The 12,570-nt window shown below is 64.2% G+C and overlaps 3 protein-coding genes across 5 annotated transcripts in view; 2 read left to right on the top strand and 1 right to left on the bottom strand.

The window, feature by feature from the left end:
* Window positions 1-939: 939 nt before the first annotated feature.
* On the top strand, window positions 940-3,431 carry TMUB1 (transmembrane and ubiquitin like domain containing 1). Its single transcript, XM_077761110.1, has 3 exons — window positions 940-1,046; window positions 1,904-2,322; window positions 2,616-3,431. Exons 2-3 carry the CDS (start codon window positions 1,934-1,936, stop codon window positions 2,965-2,967), a joined length of 741 nt encoding a protein of 246 aa, XP_077617236.1. The 5' UTR covers window positions 940-1,046; window positions 1,904-1,933; the 3' UTR covers window positions 2,968-3,431.
* Window positions 3,432-3,458: 27 nt separating this feature from the next.
* FASTK (Fas activated serine/threonine kinase) lies at window positions 3,459-7,728 on the top strand. Of its 3 annotated transcripts, none has more exons than XM_077761082.1 (10): window positions 3,459-3,543; window positions 4,327-4,749; window positions 5,244-5,423; window positions 5,549-5,688; window positions 6,161-6,374; window positions 6,479-6,638; window positions 6,898-6,989; window positions 7,070-7,205; window positions 7,281-7,395; window positions 7,518-7,728. In XM_077761082.1, exons 1-10 carry the CDS (start codon window positions 3,462-3,464, stop codon window positions 7,623-7,625), a joined length of 1,650 nt encoding a protein of 549 aa, XP_077617208.1. In that variant the 5' UTR covers window positions 3,459-3,461; the 3' UTR covers window positions 7,626-7,728. The 3 variants fall into 3 exon arrangements, with proteins under 3 accessions (XP_077617208.1, XP_077617224.1, XP_077617216.1); XM_077761090.1 differs by lacking the exon at window positions 3,459-3,543 and adding an exon at window positions 3,568-3,794; XM_077761098.1 differs by lacking the exon at window positions 4,327-4,749.
* A 96-nt stretch (window positions 7,729-7,824) lies between these two features.
* Window positions 7,825-12,570, bottom strand: part of SLC4A2 (solute carrier family 4 member 2) — a 15,216-nt gene continuing 10,470 nt past the window's right edge. Inside the window, 13 exon segments of the mRNA XM_077761059.1 lie at window positions 7,825-8,062; window positions 8,174-8,347; window positions 8,625-8,794; window positions 8,886-9,139; window positions 9,491-9,657; window positions 9,862-9,951; window positions 10,073-10,327; window positions 10,937-11,131; window positions 11,241-11,389; window positions 11,478-11,693; window positions 11,818-12,043; window positions 12,141-12,325; window positions 12,448-12,562. Of these exon segments, the coding sequence (XP_077617185.1) occupies window positions 7,982-8,062; window positions 8,174-8,347; window positions 8,625-8,794; window positions 8,886-9,139; window positions 9,491-9,657; window positions 9,862-9,951; window positions 10,073-10,327; window positions 10,937-11,131; window positions 11,241-11,389; window positions 11,478-11,693; window positions 11,818-12,043; window positions 12,141-12,325; window positions 12,448-12,562 (2,277 nt within the window). The 3' untranslated portion in view covers window positions 7,825-7,981.

Genomic DNA, 12,570 nt, shown 5'->3' with positions numbered 1-12,570 from the left:
CCAAGCAACACTTGGGGTACGTGTTCCCACAGGTAAGCATGAATGGAAACTCCAGGGTACATTGCTGTTCATCAAGACTGGCCTATAAAACCCAGGACACGAGATCTCTGTGGCCCAGCGGAAGGAGGAAAAAGCCATAATTAGCTGACCCAAGCCAGGCTGGGGCTCAACGTCCTCTACACAGTGACACTCCGAGGACCCAGTTTCCAAGCCCAGATTTGGGTGGGGGGAGTGTACTAATACTAAGTGAACAAATACCTACTGTGTAACAGACCCCTTACATAGTTTTCACATGTATTTAATGAAACCTAATTTCTTCCTTACAATTTCCTTATGAATTGTTTTAGGAACAAAGAAATTAAGATTCAAAGAGATTCAATATCGCACCCAAGGTTATACAGGTGATAAACACAGGCTAAGAGCTCCGCATCTGTGCCAGGCTCCAAGGTCCGTGCTTCTTGCGTAGTCTTACAGGGACAAGGTGGAGGGAAGGGCGAGGGAAGCAAGACAGCCCAAGCCACCTTGGCCAGCCTTGGGGAGGGGCGCCTCGACCAACCTGATGAGACAGCCCATCGGTGTTAGGCTCTGAGCCAGAGTCGATTCAGGGGGGCCCCAGCGCTTTGGCGTTCACTCTGACATAAGAGCAGACCCGGAAAGGGGCTGCCCGAGCTCCCCAGACACTGCATCTGTTGTTAGCACGGGTGCTCTGACGTGCTCTAGCTGACGTTGGTTTTTGGAGTGACAGATACCCTGGATGCCAGCAGGGGAGGGGGCGGATCCTACTGTGGCCCCAACCTCAGGGGACCAGCAAGCCCGCCCCCGCGGGCCCCTCGGCGTCTTGCGGGGACCAGGACTATCCTGCAGATGCCCGCACGTGGGTCCGCAGGGCGGAGGGCGGGAAATGCGCACCGCGCAGGACTACAAGTCCCACAGTGCTTCGGGCAGCGGGGCCAGGGAAGGAGGGGGTGCCTTCAGGTGTCCGCGACCTCGGCGCCTCCCGCCCGGAAGTGCCCGAGGGTCCGCTATGGAGCTGGCGGAGCCGGGCGGTGAGTCCCTGCGCGTTGACCGCGCCCACCCCGCCGCCCCGGGCCCCGGCTGGCCCCCGCTCGTCCCGCCCCGGGTTCGCCGGTGCCCTACCGCGGCTCCGGGGGGCGGGAAGATGGGAGGGGTGATGGAAGAGCTGGGGGTAGGGAGGGCGAAGCCTCGGATTCCTGGGCGGGATCCGGGGTCCGCCTGCGGACTGGGTTTGGAGAGGCTTCCAGAAGAGGCGCGGAGTCGGGCCGCCACTGGGTGGGCCTTCCGTAGACTGGAGGGGCCAATTTGGGTCGGGGCATGGCACCCCTTGGAAGCTCCGAATTGCCAAAGGGCGGAGACTGACGTGTGGTGTGGGGAAGCCTTGGGAAGCAGTCCCCTGCCACGGATGGCGTTTGGTTAAATGATAACGGGGCTGGGGGCGGGGAAAAGAAGCCCATTTTCTATCCCCTTGAAGCACCTTTGATGATGGAGGAGTGGATAAGCTTTGGGGTGAAATAGCCGAAGGAGTAGGTAAACTCTGGGATAGTAGATGGAATGAATAATAGGTCAGCTTTGGGGTGAAGTTCGGCGAGGGCCTCAAGGCCCTTAAGTCGGGAGAGTGTTTGGATGAACAGAGGCGCTGGTTGAAGGCCTAGAGCTCAGGTTAGAACAAGTTAGGACTTGGGATTTGGGGATGGGAAGGGGCGCTTGAGGCAAGTTTGGGACGTCAGGTTTCAGAGCAGCCTGTGCCCTAGGGTGGAGCTTGCCCAGCGGGGAGAGGGACAAAGACTGTGGGAGAGTTTGGTGGGGCGGCGTCAGGAGCCTGTGGAAGTTCGGAGGGCTGTTGGCCAGCGAGCCGGCCCCTCATGGGTTCTTTGTGCCTCTCCAGCTCAGTAGCGTGGCAGGCAAGGCAGGTGCCATGGCCTTGATTGAAGGGGTGGGTGATGAGGTGACCATCCTTTTCGCGGTGCTTGCCTGCCTCCTGGTGCTGGCTCTCGCCTGGGTCTCAACACACACCGCGGAGGGCACCGACCCACTGCCCCAGCCATCAGGGACTCCAGCGCCAGCACAGCCCAGTGAAGCCATGGCGGTCACCGGCAGCATCAGAGGGGAGGCCCCAGGAGCCGAGACTCCGAGCCTGAGACACAGAGGTCAGGCTGCACAGCCAGAGCCTGGCACGGGGCTCTCGGCAACGTCGCCATCCCCAGACTCTCCCCAGGAGCCCCTCGTGCTCCGGCTGAAATTCCTCAACGATTCAGAGCAGGTGGCCAGGGCCTGGCCCCACGACACCATTGGCTCCCTGAAAAGGTAAGCTGGGGTGAGGACAGGAAAGAAAACTCTAAAGAGTGGGGGCGGGAATGATCACAGACCCAGAAAGGCCGCCAGGGAGATCTGAGACGTCCCCCTCTTTCTACAGAGGGGGGAGCTGAGATCCCCACGGCGCGCATTGTATCCTTCCCCCCGTAGCAGGAAGGGACCCCCTTAGAGGCCACCAGCTGGGTGGCGGGTGGAGGCAAAGGTGAGGGGTGGGAGTGTTGTTCTGGGCAAGGGACCAGGACTGCCTGAGGCCTGCTCTCTTACCCAGGTCCCTCTCTCCTCAGGACCCAGTTTCCCGGCCGGGAACAGCAGGTGCGACTCATCTACCAAGGGCAGCTGCTAGGAGACGACAGCCAGACCCTGGGCAGCCTTCACCTCCCCCCCAACTGCGTTCTCCACTGCCACGTGTCCACGCGCGTGGGTCCCCCACATCCCCCTTGCCCACCGGGGTCCGAGCCAGGCCCCTCCGGGCTGGAAATCGGCAGCCTGCTGCTGCCTCTCCTGCTCTTGCTGCTGCTTCTGCTCTGGTACTGCCAGATCCAGTACCGGCCCTTCTTTCCCCTGACCGCCACTCTGGGTCTGGCCGGCTTCACCCTGCTCCTCAGCCTCCTGGCCTTTGCCATGTACCGCCCGTAGTGCCTCCACGGGCTCTTGGCAGTGTCGCCGGCCGCTCCGGACCTTGCTCCCCACGACACAGCGGGAGCTGTTGTCTGCCCAGGCCCACCTCTCCCGCCTGCCTCTTCCCGCTACCCTGGAGCCCCGCGCTGCGCGGCAGAGCGCTCCGGGCGTCGGCCGAGGCCCCTCCCTGCGACCTCCACGCCTCTGGGCCACCTCCTGGGGCTGCTGGCTCTCAGCCCCCATTGACAGTCAGCTCTTCGGGGTCAGGCAGCTGCTGTCACTGCCTTGGCCCTGGGCAGAGCCGGGCTACACCTCTGGGCCCTTCTTAGTGTTCTGCCCGGGGACGCAGCCACTTCTAGTCCCCAAGAGCTCCGTGGGCTGATTCGGGGACCCAGGGACTGCTGGGCGCTGGTGAAGGGGAGCTGGGATGGGAAGAGGGCTTCTCTGGAACACGTGCAGATTAAAGAACTGTGAAGTTTTCACTCTGTGTGTGTGTGTGTGTNGGCCCGCCGATGAGGAAGCCGCGGGGGGAGCCCGGCTCCCGGGCCCCGAGACCGACTGAGGGAGCGACCTGCGCGGGGCCTGGGGAGTCATGTAGGGGTGGCGCCTGCGGGACGGGCTGCGGGCGGGCGGCGGGAGTCGGTGTTGGCGACCGTGACCACGGTCGGCTGGCGTCCCCGGGCCCGGGTGGGTGTGGGGGCCCCTGACACAGCCGACTTCGCACCTTTGCAAAGCTGCGCGCTCGGGCTCCACGGGCGCCCTGCGAGGTGGGCTGCGGTCCTCGTTTCACGGGCGAGAAGGCTTGGGCTGAGAGACGAAGCCACTTGTCCAAGGTCATGCCGCTGGTAAGTTGGAGCGCCCAGCATGGAACCCAGGACCGCCGGCTGCAGACCCGCGTTCCACTCTCCTTGCCGCTGCCGCCTCCTGCGGGAGGGGGACGTGGTGGGGAGGGTGGATCGACGGGGCTAGCTGGGCTCCAGGCTGGGCGCGACCACTAACCCGATTCGTGACCTCGGGCTTAACTCCTTTTCCTCTCTGGGCCTTGGTTTCTCCACCTGTGAAATCGAGGTAGTGCCAGCCCTGCCTGCCACCTCACAGGCGCGTGTGGAGGATCAGAGGAGATGCGTAATGCGTGTGCACTTGCTTTGTAAATATCCCTGTGCCGAGTACACCGAAGGTGCTGTTTCAAAGGACGGAAGGAGGCAGAGAGGGGCGGGGTGGGGAAGACCAGAGCGCTCACAAGGAAGGGTGAACATGAGTCCGGGTTGCTCCGACCCCAGGGCCCTCTGAATGGGGAGAGAGGTGTTAAGGAGTTAGATAGCAGGTTTTCCTCCCCTTTGGAGAAAACCTCACCCCCTTTTCTGGGCTGCCCCTCAGGGTCTCCATCACCAAACTCCATGCTTCGAGTCCTGCTCTCTGCCCAGGCCTCTGCTGCTCGGCTCTCTGGCCTGCTGCTGCTTCCGCCAGTACAGCCCTGTTGTCTGGGGCCCGGCAAGTGGGGGGACCGGCCTCCTGGAGGAGGCCTCCATGCCGGCCCTGTGCAGGGGCTACAGCGGCTCCTGGAACAGGCGAGGAGCCCTGGGGAGCTGCTGCGCTGGCTGGGCCAGAACCCCACCAAGGTGCGCGCCCATCACTACCCCGTGGCACTTCGTCGTCTGGGCCAGCTCTTGGGGTCTCAGCCACGGCCCCCTCCCGTGGAGCAGGCCACACTACAGGACTTGAGTCAGCTCATCATCCGAAACTGCCCCTCCTTTGATATTCACACCATCCACGTGTGTCTGCACCTTGCAGTCTTACTTGGTGAGGAGGGCGTCTGGGGGTGGGTGGGTGTTAACGGAAGACTAGAGAAAGAGCATAGAAGACCCGAGCTCACGGGCAGAATTCAGCTCTCAGGCTCTGCCGGGAACGGCGCATATACGCTGGCGCACTTGCTGCTGCTCCCGTCGTCACAGCAGACACCAGGAGTCCAGCAGCCTTCGTTCCAGCTTAGCTAGGGTGCCAACCCTGATGCCTTCTGATAGAGTGCTCTAGAAAGCCACGATAGCGTGTCACCGTTGGCACGAGATGAGACTTACCCACCATCTTTGTATGAGGCCTTCCCCACAGACCGTCCTGATACCGTTATGTTCACGTGGCATTTCACCTTTCTCCAGTGTTTCCACTTACACTGTAGCAACCCTTCCAGTCCAGGACACGGAGACGTGAAAGGTTGAAATTCACCCACTGAACCCCGTGACTGGAAGAGAGCAGCTCTTCGTTACCAGGACTGCCTCCTCTGACCCTCTCCCTCTCAGGCTTCCCATCAGACGGGCCCTTGATGTGTGCCCTGGAGCAGGAGCGAAGGTTCCGCCTCCCTCCGAAGCCACCTCCCTCTCTGCAACCTGTCCTTCGCGGCGGGCAAAGGTTGGAAGCCGCTCTGAGCTGCCCCCGCTTCCTGAGGCATCCGAGGCAGCACCTTATCCGCAGCCTGGCAGGTGCTGGAGGGGACTAAAGGCAGGTGGCGGGGAGGGGCCGAGGAGGAGGCAGGTGGCGGGGTCTGGGCTAAACGGCGTAGCCCAGACGGGCCCGAGGGCCCAGCCTAATAGGCTGTTCTCCACAGAGGCCAGGCCAGAGGACCTGACTCCCCACGTGATGGTGCTCCTGGCCCAGCACCTGGCCCGCCACCGGCTGCGGGAGCCCCAGCTTCTGGAAGCCATCGCCCACTTCCTGGTGGTCCAGGAAACGCAGCTCAGCAGCAAGGTGGGACTACCCCCTGCCCCGCCGAGCTCCTCTCCTCGCCCTCCTCGGGCACGGTGCCCAGCCCCCCACTCAGCTTGACCGGCTGCTGCCGACAACCAGCCAGGCGCTCCGCTCTGTCCCCCGGGGTGTCGTCTTTGCTCACACCCTCCTGGCTGGTGCGCCTACCCAGCATGTATGCCTGGTTCTCTGCAGTTCTCCGAGCACGCGGCGCTGTCTTAGCTTCGTTGAGCCCATTCCTCTAAGTCTCCAGGGCCAGCCCCCACTGCGATGCCTCCTCCACTGGTTTGGTTAATCCCAAGGGGCTCAAGACACTGGTTATGCTGTTGAACTTCTGGTGTGTACGTCGGGGTAGAGGGATTGGTCTGCCTTGACAGAGACGGAAGCTTGCAGGCCAAGCCTCCCTGAGGCTCAGCTTGTGACGGATGTCGGAGAACTGTTTCGCGTGGGGTGAAGGGCTGCTCTTCCTTCACAGGTGGTACAGAAGTTGGTCCTGCCCTTTGGGCGGCTGAACTACTTGCCCCTGGAACAGCAGTTTATGCCCTGCCTGGAGAGGATCCTGGCTCGGGAAGCAGGGGTGGCCCCCCTGGCCACTGTCAACATCTTGATGTCACTGTGCCAGCTGCGGTGCCTGCCCTTCAGGGCCCTGCACTTTGTCTTTTCCCCAGGATTCATCAACCACATCAGTGGTGCGCAGACAGGAGGGCTGGCTGGGTCCCCAAGGGCCAGCGGGCAGGGGCGAGTGGGGGTGGGGGTCCGCAGCCCAGCGAGCCTCTGTCCTGCTTTCCCACAGGCACCCCCCACGCCCTGATCGTGCGGCGCTACCTCTCCCTGCTGGATGCGGCCGTGGAGCTGGAGCTTCCAGGATACCGGGGTCCCCGCCTTCCCCGAAGGCAGCAAGTGCCCATCTTCCCCCAGCCACTCATCACTGACCGTGCCCGCTGCAAGTACAGGTGGGTGGGCCAGCCTGGGGGAGGGAAAGGGAGGGCAAGGCAGGGGAGGGGAGGGGAGGGGTCCGCAAGCAGCACAGGGTAGAAGAGCCAGGGGGACCCTGAGCTGGCGGTGCTGGTGCGCTCTCAGCGGTCACAGAAGGGGAAAGAAACGGGCCTCGGGATGTGGACAGCATTTGCCCCGGGTGGGGAAGGAATGCAGGAGCGACCTAGGAGGATACTCCTGAGCCTCTCCACATCGGTATTCCCCCTCCCCTCACAGTCACAAGGATATAGTGGCGGAGGGGCTGCGCCAGCTGCTGGGGGAGGAGAAATACCGGCAGGATCTGACCGTGCCTCCCGGCTACTGCACAGGTGACCTGCGGGCGGGTGACCGGGGCAGGGCCGCGGAGCTGCGGCTAGAAGCCAGCGGCCCTTTCTCTTCCTCCCTCCAGACTTCCTGTTGTGCGTCAGCAGCTCTGGGGCCGTGCTGCCCGTGAGGACCCAGGACCCCTTCCTACCGTACCCTCCCCGGACCTGTCCCCAGGGTCAGGCTGCCTCGCAGCCCACTACGCATGACCCTGCGCAGAGGTAAGGGAGGAGGGTGGAAGAGCCTCCCCCCTGCCTCTGGGGACGGCACCCTGAGCTGTGGTCCGCCCCCTCCAGGGTGGTGCTGATGTTGCGAGAGCGCTGGCACTTCTGCCGGGACGGCCGAGTGCTGCTGGGCTCGCGGGCCCTACGGGAGCGTCACCTGGGCCTGATGGGCTACCAGCTCCTGCCGGTGAGCGTGGCCCTTGCCTCACCCCTGCCTCGCCCCAGGAGAGACCTGGCTCTGCGCAGCCCTTCCTCCCCTCCGTCCGGCCCCCGGGCCCTGTGGGTGACCTGCCGCCCTCTCTCCCGCAGCTACCCTTCGAGGAACTGGAGTCACAGAGAGGCCTACCACAGCTCAAGAGCTACCTGAGGCAGAAGCTCCAGGCCTTGGGCCTCCGCTGGGGGCCTGAGGGGGGGTGAGGGGCACACACGGGGCTCAGGATGACCCTCCGATGGGGGGGGTGGACAATTTGCACTTTGGCTTTCTCGGTTTTGGTTTCTCATTAAAATCCCTTTCCTTCCTCGTCTTGCATCTTGTTTCTGGGACAGGAGCGGGCCGGGCTCCCGCCTCTTTTCCATCCGTGCCCCCTCCCCAGACAGACAGAGGGCCAAGCACAGGTGGGGGCCGAAGCACTTTACTGTGTGGGGGGGAGTGGGGATGGAAAGGGGACTTTAAATTATTCACTTAAATAAAAACGAGGGAGGGGATGGGGAGAGCACCCCCAGCCCCTGTTCCCTCTGTCCGTCCGTCCCTCGGCTGTCGGTCCAGGCAGCGGTTACACAGGCATGGGCATCTCATTGTACTCGTCCACGCCCTCTCGTTCGTCGAACACTGGCTCCGCCTCGTTAGCATCCAGCTGTGGGCGTGGAGGGAATCAGAAGGTCTGATCCTGACCTCAACCCAGGAGGGGCCCCCAGAGCTGCTGACGCACACCAGCGGGCTGGCGGGGTGGGGCGGGAAGCCTTACACATTTCATCTCTCGCTCGGTGAAGATGCGGGTGAGCACCACCATGCGGAGCGGCACTGTGAGGATGAGGATGAAGGGGAAGGCCAGGGAGGCGGCCGTGGACATGACCGCCCAGAGCAGGGCCAAGCAGAGCAGCTGCAGGGCTGTGAACAGGTGCATACGGAGGGTCCGAACCTGGGGGTGAGGCAGGAGGCGACGCGTGAGCCCAGGCTCCTCCCCAGCCTCTGGGGGCGCCGGTGCCTTGGAGGGCCCGCCACGTTCAGGACACAGATGACCCTTTCTCCCCTCCACGGGGTGGGGCTGGTTGTGCCTTCCTGGGTGCTTACCAGAGGCGCGTCTGCGCAGACTAATTGGTGGCTGGCCAAAGTGGGCAGATGGGGGGGCCGCAGAGGGGTGACGCCCGCGGGCCAGGAGGGGCAGAGGCACGGGGCTCTTCAAAGTGAGCTCTTACCTTCTTGACGTAGGTAACATCCGGATGGTGTTTGGGGGGCATGAGCAGCAGGTGCAGCCGCTCGTAGAACTGGATCCCGTTAAGGGACGTAACTCCCATGTACAGGAAAATCCCAAAGAGCACAGCCAAGGGGATCTGCCGGAGCAGGTCCCCGATGACGATGGAGAGGCCTGCGGGGAGGAGAGGGAGGGGCGGCTGGCACCGGGGCTCCCCGTCCTCGGAGACCGCTCTGGGGAGGCCAGGGGCAGGAGGCGGACGTACCCACGAGCAGGGCGACCAGCAGCCCCGTCACCCGCTGCTCCTTGACCTCCTGGATCTTGGGCTTGTCCCCAGGCGCCACGGCCTTGCTCATGACGGTGAGCGCGTTGGCGTGGGTGACGGAGCGGACGGTGGCGGCGGCCAGCCAGGGCAGGCCGAAGAGGGCACAGATGCCTCCCATGGCCACGATGAGCAGCAGGTCCAGGTGGAAGCCGGAGCCCTTCTGCATCATGCGCTCCTTCTTAGAGATGATCAGCCTGGGGACAGGGGACTCACTGATGCCCTGGGACTGGCCTGCCGCACAGCCGCGTCTTTCCAGAGCATCCAGCCAGTAGCCTCGGTCTGGTTCCGGAAGCTGCTGGGCCCTCTGTCATGGAGCTGAGGCCGCCCTCCCCACCCTTCAGGACAGCTTCCGTCTGTACTGCGCCCAGCGCAGCGAACGCCGCTGGAACTTTCCACTGCCTGAGAAATTCTAGGGGCCAACCTGGCAACCTGGGCTGCCCTCACCCAGTGCACCCGTTACGTCCCGGCCAAGCTAGGACTCCAGCCCCGCCGGGAAAGACGTGGTTTCTGTCTGCAGAGCACCCTTCCCTGCCAGGCCCACTCACGTGGTGATCTGCGTCTCCATGAAGATTAGAATAAAGACCAGGATGGCAGGCAGGAGGCTGGCAACCATCATCCACACGGGGAAGGAGCTGTTCTCCCCCAGAGGGTTGATGACCCAGCCCCGCTTCTCTGGGGCTGTCACGGAGAATCCGCTAGGCACGCTCAGCTTCTGCAGGATAGAGGGTGGGGCCGGGGGGGGTCAGTGAACACTGGACGGAGAGCCCTGAGCTGCAATCGGGGTGGGGGGAAGGGGGCGAAGGCCAAGGGCAGGCTGTGGAAGAGGCCTGGTGTCTGCCCAGCTGAGAGGCAGGCAGTTCTGGGGCTGGGCCGGAGGGGAGCACCCGGAGCCCAGTGCCAGGCAGCTCCGCCTTACCTGGGTATAGGTGTCCTCAATACTGTAATCCACGAGCACCATGATGAGGATGGCGATGGGCACCCCAAAGTCCCCAATCACCCGCCGCACCTGTGGGCAAGCACTGTGCTCAGAGGCAGCCTCCCCGCTGCCTCACTCCAGCCCTGCCTCCCAGAGGTCACCCTTCCTGGCCCCCCACTTCCACCTCCCTCCGGCATTTCAGCCCACACACCCGGCCAGGGAAAAACCGGCTGTTCTTGAACTTGCGCAGGAAGAAGGCAATAAAGAAGGTGCCAGCCATGAGCACCAGCGACAGCAGGGCCGTGTTGGGCTGGCCGCGGGGCCTCCCCTGCCCGGCCGGCACAGGCAAGCTCCCGTTCCCTGGCCCCAGCGTGGCTCCCGCCCCGTGCCACGTGGTGTTCTCGCCACCGTCGGCCTCAGAGCCGTTGGAGACCGAGCAGCCATGGAGGGGGTGTTCCTGGAAGATCTGGGGGAGAGGACAAAAGACTCCATCAGTGGAACTGGCGAGATTTCTGGGCCCAGACGGACGCTGAGCGGGGCAGGAGGGAGAGGGGACGGCGCGCCTGGCCTCACGGGGCTTGTCCTGCTGATCAAGAAAATGGCTGAAGTCGCCAGCTGTGGGCGAGGGAAATGGGGCACTGGGAGAGGGGCACGTCTACCTCGGGCAGCGAGAGAGTGCGGAGGACCGCAGGGGCGGGCCCGACACAGGCGCGGTCAGGTGCCCAAACTGGGACTGTGTCTGTCATCTCAGGGGCGTTTCTCTCTTACGCTTCCAGATAGTTCGGGGCTTCAACAAAAGGACGTGTTACCGCCTTTGTTATTAAAAGTATGCGAGTCTTTAGGATTGATCTGCAGCCCTGGTATGTGTATCCGCACAGGGAAGGTGGCGAGGGGCCAGGAGGAAGAACCAGCCCGTGCTCTGTGGGCTCCTTGGACAGCAGCCCAGGGGAGATTCAGGACAGCCAGGAACGTCACACCCGGAAGCGAGAACGAGAGAGGGGCAGGACACGCCCTGGGCCCCTCCCGTCCCGAGGCCTCACCCCTCCCGGCCCAGTTCTCAGCAGGGCCTGCTCACCTTGATCAGCTTGTAGAAGGTCTCATAGATGAAGATGAGGGAGATGAGGAAGGCAAAGATCTCCTGGGTGAACCGGGAGACAAAGCGCACAAGGAAGCTTCCCTCCAGGGCGACCATGAGCAGGGCCAGAAACACCAGCCAGAAGCCGATCCACACACGGCCCACCAGGTATTCTAGGTTGTTGCTGCTGCAGAACTGGGGGGGCGGGGGGCATCCAGTCAGGCCCAGAGCCCAGGGGCTAACAAGGTGGGCGTGTTGGGGGACAGGAGGGGCAGCTGCGGCAGGGCAGCCTGGGGGCCCTTACCGAGAAGAAGGCCTCCTCAAACACCAGCAGGGGCCCAGAGAAGCCGATCACCAGCAGCGGCTGGGCCCCCAGCAGGCAGAAGATGACACCCTGGAGCGCCGTGGACATGATCAGCTCCGACACCCCGATCAGGTCCTGAGTTTTCTCTCCTGGGGGGTGGGGGGCACAGGGAGCAGCTCAGGACCCGGCACCAGGGCCCTGGGCGTGCCCCGCCCCCCACCAGAAGCCTCTCCTCACCCAGCAGCCCCCCGAAGGTGATGGCAGGGGACAGGGCGGCGAAGTAGATGAAGATGACGGCAGCCAGGCACTGGGGGTCCAGGGCATCCCGGAAGTCGCTCAGGTAGTGGGGATAGCGGCGCCGCACGTCCCGGATCAAGCCCCCGAAGGGCCGGCCCGTCCGCCGGAGGGGATCGTCTTCGACTGCGCCCGCCGCCTCTACCATCTGCAGGAGCGCTGCAGCCCAGGCCTCCGTCAGGGCACCCGCCACAGCCCCTCTGCACTCACCCTGCTCCTCCGCGGACAGGCGGACCCCAACCGGTGCGCCGAGCCCTCGCCCCTGGCCCACACTGGCCCGTACCCTTATCCTGGGCCGACTTGGGCTCCAGTCCCGTGCCCGTGGGCAGCAGCCGGCCCTGCTCCTCCCGCTTCTTGAGCATCTGGCGTTGGAAGTGAGCGACGGACCGCAGCAGCTCCTCGCCCTGCACCTCCGAGGGCGGCAGCACCACGCTGCAGTCCAGGAAGGCGTTGATGGCGGTCAGCAGGTCCTCCCGCTCGTCGGCCAGGTAGGCTGCCTCGTGGAATTGCTACCAAAGCAGGCGAGGGCCGGTGAGGGCAGGGGGTGCGGGCGAGGGGCCTGCAGCAGGGCTGGGGGAGACCACCGGGCGCCGGGGAGGGCCTGACCTTGTCCGACATGAGGGTGGAGATGGAGCGGCCGATCTCGTGGTAGTCCATGTTGGCGCTGCTCGGGCCCAGAAGCAGGAAGAGGAAGCGCACGGGCACGGGCACCTCCAGCACCGCGTCCAGCTCCACGGCCTCCCGCAGCCGCACGAAGGCCATGGTGGGGCGGGAGAGGAACTCCACGCAGCCTGAGGGCACGGTGCCATCACGGGCAGGCGAGGGCACAGCCCGCCCCCGGCCCCCAGCCCCAGGGCAGCACCAAGGCAGGCGTGGCCGCCGACGCCCCCGCCCCCAAGACTCGCCCACATACCCACAAGGACCACCGTGGCCTCGGCGTTCTCGGGGATCTTCTCCAGAAGCTTCAGTTCGTGCTTGGACTTGGAGCGGGTGATGCCGGCTGGTGGGGCTGGAGGTGGCAGCTCCCGCTGCAAAC

Source organism: Crocuta crocuta, unplaced genomic scaffold (assembly GCF_008692635.1).
Source record: "Crocuta crocuta isolate KB4526 unplaced genomic scaffold, BGI_CrCroc_1.0 scaffold408, whole genome shotgun sequence".
NCBI classification, from domain to species: domain Eukaryota; kingdom Metazoa; phylum Chordata; class Mammalia; order Carnivora; family Hyaenidae; genus Crocuta; species Crocuta crocuta.
This window is presented reverse-complemented; position numbering and strand designations above follow the sequence as displayed.

Excerpts from the sequence above, each read along its gene's own strand:
- FASTK (XM_077761082.1), top strand. The coding sequence starts at position 3,462 with ATGAGGAAGCCGCGGGGGGAGCCCGGCTCCCGGGCCCCGAGACCGACT. Across the intron at positions 3,544-4,326 it reads CGCGGGGCCTGGGGAGTCAT|GGTCTCCATCACCAAACTCC; the intron begins GTAGGGGTGGCG and ends GCTGCCCCTCAG. Across the intron at positions 7,396-7,517 it reads TGGGCTACCAGCTCCTGCCG|CTACCCTTCGAGGAACTGGA; the intron begins GTGAGCGTGGCC and ends TCTCTCCCGCAG.
- TMUB1 (XM_077761110.1), top strand. The coding sequence starts at position 1,934 with ATGGCCTTGATTGAAGGGGTGGGTGATGAGGTGACCATCCTTTTCGCG. Across the intron at positions 2,323-2,615 it reads ACCATTGGCTCCCTGAAAAG|GACCCAGTTTCCCGGCCGGG; the intron begins GTAAGCTGGGGT and ends CTCTCTCCTCAG.